Raw genomic sequence first — 6,896 nt, forward strand, 5'->3', positions numbered from 1 at the left:
CAGCACCACAGGGTAGGTGCGGCTGTAAGTGAGGCGGCCAATGCGCGCTATACTGGCACGGTGGCAGTTGATGTCACACTTTGCCGACGTGGCAATGCCTCGCAGGACAAGGGAAAGGGAAGGGACTAAAGGGCTCAACATCCTGAAAAAATGAGAAATATTATGATTAACTTTATCATTAGCCTGCAAAGCTACACATTAGTTACTTTTAGAAAGACAAACAATCCAATTGTTTTTGGCCTTGCATCTTCCTCTGCAACTCCCGTTCTTTTCACTTCAATTCAATCAAATTCCACCCCTTTATCTCATTCTCTGTCTTCTGCACTAATGTAAACATGATGTCTGTCCTATATCATATCACAAAGAAAATTAGCAAGCAAATATACCAAGTAAGTTAGATAGCCCACCACCTGTTATTCCTCTACTGTACTTCCTTTTCAACTTTTCTTGAATTGTCCAAACACTTAACGTTTCCACCCCCTTTATCTCCATCAACAACATTCTCGCCTCAAACACCAAGACGAACACAACACTCTCTTACGCCACTGAAGAAATCAGAGTGACCCAAAATCGTGATTTGGCTGGATATGGCTTCATACAGAGAAGTCATCACGAATCCCAATAAAAAAATTAATTAATTAAATAAGTAAATAAATAAATAAATAAATAAATAATAATAATAATGACTCAAAGAGAACATTCTAAAGAAAATGCAAAATGCGGAGCTAATCATCAATTTAAACAGAACATGCGTAAGGGAGAGTCTCCTGCCCTATCTATCCATCCTGCCCAGGACCCCAATTTTCCATGAGTGCCACTACCGGCAGACCGCAAACCCTGCCAGCCCAGTGCCACCAAACCATCTCATCTTATATCCTCTTAACACTTCTGAATGCATTCCATTCCTGCTGTCCTTCTCACTTCATTTCGTGTATGTTCTCTGGATGATACACCCATCATCAACCTCAACATTCCGAATAAATGGTGATAAGGTCAATACTCACTTCTTGTTCAGTATGAGGTAAGCCCGTAAAAGGCAGATCTTTTTGTTTACCTTTGTAGATACAAGGGACTGTACCATTGCGCATGGAAGAGTTATTATATTTAAAGCGTCAGTCAGACTATTAATTTATGTAACAAGTCTTGCGGTATAAATTACAAGAAAAAAAAGGGGGAAAAGGCTATTCCGGCCATGAAAACTCTATGGGTGAAAAATACGGAACATTATTGGCTGTATTAATATATAAATTTTTATTTTATTTTTTTTTTGGAGATCCATTGATTTTATGTAAAATTTCCCATCATCTTGGAATTTTTTTTTTCAGTAATGGGAAGGAAGTCCGGAGGCAAATGTTATTCTTCCATTGAAATAGGCCAAGGAGTCCCCGTAACTCCCTCATCCGCACCAAAAACTAGTACCGTGAAGTGAAGATGAATGAAAGATCTGGATATTCAGCAGTTTTCGAGGCATAATATACAGTAAAGAATTCTTCCTATTGACATTAGTAGAAAATGAAGTGCAGTAGATAGTGTGAGGTGGACTGGAGGGCGTGGTGGTAGCAGCAGCAGCATCAGCAGGGCGGAGGACAGGCGGTGGGACTGGTCAGAGCCGCAGCTTGGCGGAGTGAACTGACGACCTGCCCTCCCTGTACCATACTCCGGCACCATGAAGCGAGGAGGGGAACGAGACCTCTCCCCGTCCAGTAAGAGGTCGAGGTCAAGCGTTGGCCGCTATGAGGACAGCAGCGAGGATGAGGGGCGCAGGAGCAGCCGCGGCGGCAGTCCGGGCCGCCGTTACGATCTACACCGGGACGACTTCGGGCGGCCTTCCCGCGGCCCACCGCCCCCGGCCTACAAGGTGCTGTGTGTGTCCAATTTGCACGCCAAGGCCAGTGACGAGATGGTGCGCGAGGCGCTATACCGTGAGTTCAAGAGGTTTGGAGACGTTAGTGTGAAGGTGTCTCTCGGCGCGGACGAGCGGCTCGCCTACGTGTACTTCAGGAGTGGCGAGGAGGCCCGAGAGGCCAAGCACAGCAAGCCCAGGATTCTGTTCTATGACCGCCCCGTGGTGGTGGAACCCGTGTACGAGGCCGCCAGGGACTATGGTCCCCCCAGGGGTCGCTCCCGCAGTCCCCCTGATTATGATCGCAGTTACCGGCCCAGGAGTCCCCCGGGGCCCGAGTTGGAGGATCGCTACGAGGCACGTTTTGACAGGCGCCGCCCCCCGCCGCTGCCCCATAGTGACTATTATGCCGAGGCGCCCCCGCTGCGGCAGGACGAGTACGGCTACAGGCAGCACCGAGGGCGCGGCAGCTTGCACAGCCACTACGGGCCCCTCATCCGGGGAGGCTTTAAGCACAGCTTTGGGAGCAGGGGCGGCGGCGGCGGCGGTAGCGGGGGTGCCATGGTAGACAGTAAGCGAGACAAGTTTCCCAACTACCTGCATCACGTGCCACCTGAAGAGGACCCCCTGGCCACCCGCACACTCTTTGCTGGCAACCTGGAGATCAACATTAGTGAGGACGAGCTGCGGCGGATCTTCGGTCGCTATGGAGTGGTGGACGACATAGACATCAAGAGACCTCCGCCAGGTACAGGGAACGCCTACGCCTTTGTGCGGTTTCAGAACTTGGATATGGCCCACCGTGCCAAGATTGAGCTGTCTGGACAGTACATTGGCAAGTTTCAGTGCAAGATTGGCTATGGGAAAGTGATGCCCACCACCAGGGTGTGGGTGGGTGGCCTGGGACCCTGGACATCTGTGACGCAACTCACTCAGGAGTTTGACCGGTTTGGTGCTATTAAGAAAATAGAATATGTGAAGGGTGAGAGCCACGCCTACATCCTGTATGAGAGTCTTGACGCAGCGCAGGCAGCAGTGAAGGAAATGAGAGGCTCACCCCTGGGAGGACCCGACAAGAGGCTGAGGACAGATTTTGCTGAGGTCAACCCTCCACCACCTGGCTCCTTCCCAGCTGGGTTTAAGAAAGAATTTGAGGGGGAGTACAGAGAAGAGTGGGCCACAGGGCGGGGCGGGGGCTACGAAGAGTACAGCAGTGACTATGGGGCAGGGTATGGGCGGGGGAGGGGACGTGGCCGAGGCTGGCATGAGCGAGGGCGTGGCAGCCACCGGGGAGGGTACCATGGGGACTACCAGAGAGGGGACTACAGGGACTATGATGGCACTCCAGAAGGAGACCATGCAAACAGGAGCCCCGAGGCAGGCGACGGAACCAGCGACAATGGCCTGGGAAGTGCCAGGACGCTGGCAGATGTGGCCCGGAAAACAACCACGTCTTGGCAAGGCTCCTTGATATTAAAGAATTCTTCGTTTGGCACAAAGATGCACCTCATCGAGGGCGACAGTGAGGTAGCCGAGATGATGCAGGATGATGAGGGGCGGCCATTGCTGCGCATCACACAGCGGCTGCGGCTGGACCAGTCGCGCCTGGATGATGTGAACAGAAGAATAAGTGCCCCGTCAACCGCTACCATCCTCCTGTCCCTGCCAAGCACAACGGCTCCTCAGGCTCCGGAAGAAGCCGCGGTTCAGACTCGTCCTTTGAGAAACTTGGTGGCCTACCTGAAGCAGAAGGAGGCAGCTGGTGTTATAACTCTTAACTGTAGCAATAAGGAGTCAAACATGCAGGGTGTGTTGTATGCCTTTCCTCCTTGTTCCTTCTCCTTGGACTTGCTGCACCGCGTGTCTCCCGGCCTGACGGAAGAGACCACGAGAGACGACCACCTGGTCATTGTCATTGTGCGAGGGGCAGCTGCATGAGTCTCCGTTCAAGGGTCAAGTGTATCTTAAGTGTTGCATTCAAGTATTTAATGTATAAGTGAATTTAGAATTGAACAAATGCTAACAAACATGTAATAATTGTATTGATTTTATTTACAGTAGTGCTTTATGATGATTGTGACCTTCATTCTTTGTGGAGAGTGTATGAATTGATGCATCCAGGAAAGGAATGCCATACATTTCATAATTCCTTTTGGAAAGAAAAGAACAAATGTTTCAATTGACAATCTTTTGTGTTTTGTGCTTCTGTGTAGTGCTATTTTCTTAATACAGTGAAATGGTATTATCTTTCAGTGTTTAATTGTGCATGTGAACCTCTGTTGCAGTGTGGTGAATATTAGTGATAGTGATTCAAGTGAGTGCTGTGAATAAGCTCAAGCTTTTTTTTTTTCAGTTTTGTGAAGTGCTTGTAGTGAAGTGACCCTTCAAAAATTGTGATAGTGGTGATGGATAAGCATCATGCTTTATTGCAGTCATGGTTTAACAGTGCTTACAGTGTACCTAAAGAAAAACTTCCTCAGTCCAGTGTGTAGTGCTTAGGAAGTGGTCACCTGGTCTTTGTTCTCAAATCAATGGTGAGTGAGATTTGTGTTATGAAAGAAGCATCATTAGTGAAGTGATTCCTCAGTGCAGTGCTGAAAACCGCAACAAAGTGCTCCAGTGCTTGGGAGGGAAGGCTTGGGCTCATCAATTCTCTCAATAATAATAAATATTAAAAATATAATAAAGTGCAAACCAACCCTGCAAAAAAATTCCCTCAATAATTTCCAGGGATTACAAAATCTTTGCCTCTGACAAAGTGATTGACTTGGGAGCTGTGGATATTAATTAAATTTATTAATTTTCAGTTTATATATATATATATATATATATATATATATATATATATATATATATATATATATATATATATATATATATATGGCGAACTTTAATTAATTTGCAGAGTGCTACAGTGCTACAGCTGCCGTGCCTCCTGCAGTGCAGTGGATGAAACCCAACAATCGGCTCAATAAAGCTTCAACTGTTTCATTAGTATTGGTGAAGTGCAGTGAATTTGATTTTGTGATCAACTTCATTTTGGGGAAAATGAAAACAAAGTGGATATATCTGTGAATTGGGTGATGGGTGTGAGTGAGTGGAGTGGAGTGGCTGTTCATGGGTAAGTTCAAAATCTGAAATGATTCTGGTCATCATGAGAAACCTAAAAGTGGGTGATGTGGCGTCCAAGGTGTGAAAAGTGCATGGGAAGAAGGTGAAGGTGCATTGTGGGAAGAACCAATTGTTTTACAAAGTAAAACAATTTATCAAGGGGTGGAATTGGTCTGGGGAAGTGCTGGAAAATTCACTTGGATCATGAAGAAACTGAACAGAATTAGTTATCATGGTGTTGAAGTGGCTGGTCAGGGTGGCCATTACTGAAATACCTTCCTGTCTCAATTAAGGGACATTTTTAATCAAGAAGTGAAGTGAGGTAATAAAAAGGCTTAATGAACCATCAATTAGTGCTTCTTTCATATACAACAATCTGGAAGTGGAGTTTTGCTTTGAAAATAAAAATAAAAAATATAAAAAAATAAAATATTCACCACATTGATATTAAAAAAAAAAGTTATAAAAATGTGTTCTCAGTGATTATAGTGTTTTTAAAGTTAATTGTTATACTAGTGTTTAATAGCACTACATGAAAATAGGTAGTGAAAGCAGCTTGCAGTGAATGAAGTGTTTGTGCAGGTGTTTGGTAAGGAAGTGGTGGTGTTTCCAAGCAGTGCATTGAAAGTGCCAGTGTAGGATTAACAGTGCTGCATTCACTCACTCTGCAGTGTAATGATAAGTACAATGCTGTGTTGGTGAGAGTGCAGTGCAGCTCAGTGCCAGTGAAGTGAGCTATTGTGATTGTGGTATGTGAACAGTGATGCCTGTGGTGTGTGAACAGTGATGCCTGTGGTGTGTGAACAGTGAAGCAGTGCAGTGAACAGTGAAAGTGCAGTGACAGTGCATCAAGAAAGTGAAATGAGTGAACATTGTGTGTAGCAGTGCAGTGAACATATTATTATTATTATTATTAAAACTTGCTTCAAAATGAACTGATGCCTTCAAATCTTATAGTATTTGTTTCTCAGAGATCTTACCAGATAAAATTATAGTAATTTCTTTTCTATGAATCAGCTACATGAAACATTTATATGGCATGAATAAATTATGAATCTCTTGTCAAAATATCCTGTTTTTTCTCTACCTGAATTAGCTTTCCCTGTATCAATGCTGGGGCAACTTTTCAAGTGTTCTATTCATGATAAAGCATCTCTGTTAATATGTGGGCATGACAGAGTTACTTGCAATAGCTAGATTAGAAGTGACTGTGAGGTAACAGCGGTGTGTTACATTAGAACTGGTAAGAGGCAGCATAAAAGTGTAAGAAAATAAGGGAAGCTGCAAAAAGCCATCAGGCCTACATGTGCCAGTTCCTGTATATCAGAATAAGAGAAATGATGAGGGAAGAGACTAGAAGGGATGATGAAAGCCAGGAGCTGTTCACTAGACTAGAAGAGATGATGAGGGAAAAGCTGTAAAGTACTAGACTAGAAGGGCTGATGAGAGGCAACAAATGGATGGTAGACTAGAAGGGATGATGAGAGGCAAGAGCTGTATAGTAGTCTAAAAGAGATGGTGAGAGGCAAAACTGTTAGACTAGAAGGGATGATGAGAGGCATAAGCATCAGTATGAAGCAGAAAAAAGGGAAGAAAAGATGAGACATGAGTGGATGAGGCTCTGTATGCTTCAACTATTGCTGTGTGGACATGACACACAGATCCCTAGAGTAGGTACACTACAAGAAATGATAAAAGGCAAGAGATGTACTACAGCTGAAGCAAAAAAAACTGGAACTGACATGACCACATATATATATTAAATGTAGATGAGGCCCTGCAAACAAGTAAATACAGCTACTTTCTTTTTGACATTTCATAGTCTGCACATAAGTACTACAGGATTAGTACTTCAACATCAGTAATTATTTGAACATTATGTGTATAAAATCAGAATAAAAGCCAGTATTGCTCAACATTGCAAGTAAAATAAGTGCATAGA

At 44.7% G+C, this 6,896-nt stretch overlaps 2 protein-coding genes across 2 annotated transcripts in view; one reads left to right on the forward strand and one right to left on the reverse strand.

The window, feature by feature from the left end:
• LOC135109322 (large ribosomal subunit protein mL55-like) overlaps window positions 1-1,157 on the reverse strand; it is a 2,044-nt gene extending 887 nt beyond the window's left edge. The window contains exons 1-2 of the mRNA XM_064020674.1: window positions 1,005-1,157; window positions 1-142 (exon numbers count right to left, since the gene is read on the reverse strand). The exon at window positions 1-142 is cut by the window's left edge and continues 60 nt beyond it. Of these exons, the coding sequence (XP_063876744.1) occupies window positions 1-142; window positions 1,005-1,081 (219 nt within the window). The 5' untranslated portion in view covers window positions 1,082-1,157. The remainder of the gene's footprint in view (window positions 143-1,004) is intronic.
• A 376-nt stretch (window positions 1,158-1,533) lies between these two features.
• LOC135109321 (RNA-binding protein spenito-like) lies at window positions 1,534-4,090 on the forward strand. Its single transcript, XM_064020673.1, has one exon. It carries the CDS (start codon window positions 1,667-1,669, stop codon window positions 3,779-3,781), a length of 2,115 nt encoding a protein of 704 aa, XP_063876743.1. The 5' UTR covers window positions 1,534-1,666; the 3' UTR covers window positions 3,782-4,090.
• The last annotated feature ends 2,806 nt before the right edge of the window (window positions 4,091-6,896 follow it).

The sequence above is a fragment of the Scylla paramamosain genome, chromosome 18 (assembly GCF_035594125.1).
Source record: "Scylla paramamosain isolate STU-SP2022 chromosome 18, ASM3559412v1, whole genome shotgun sequence".
Taxonomy (NCBI): Eukaryota; Metazoa; Arthropoda; class Malacostraca; order Decapoda; family Portunidae; genus Scylla; species Scylla paramamosain.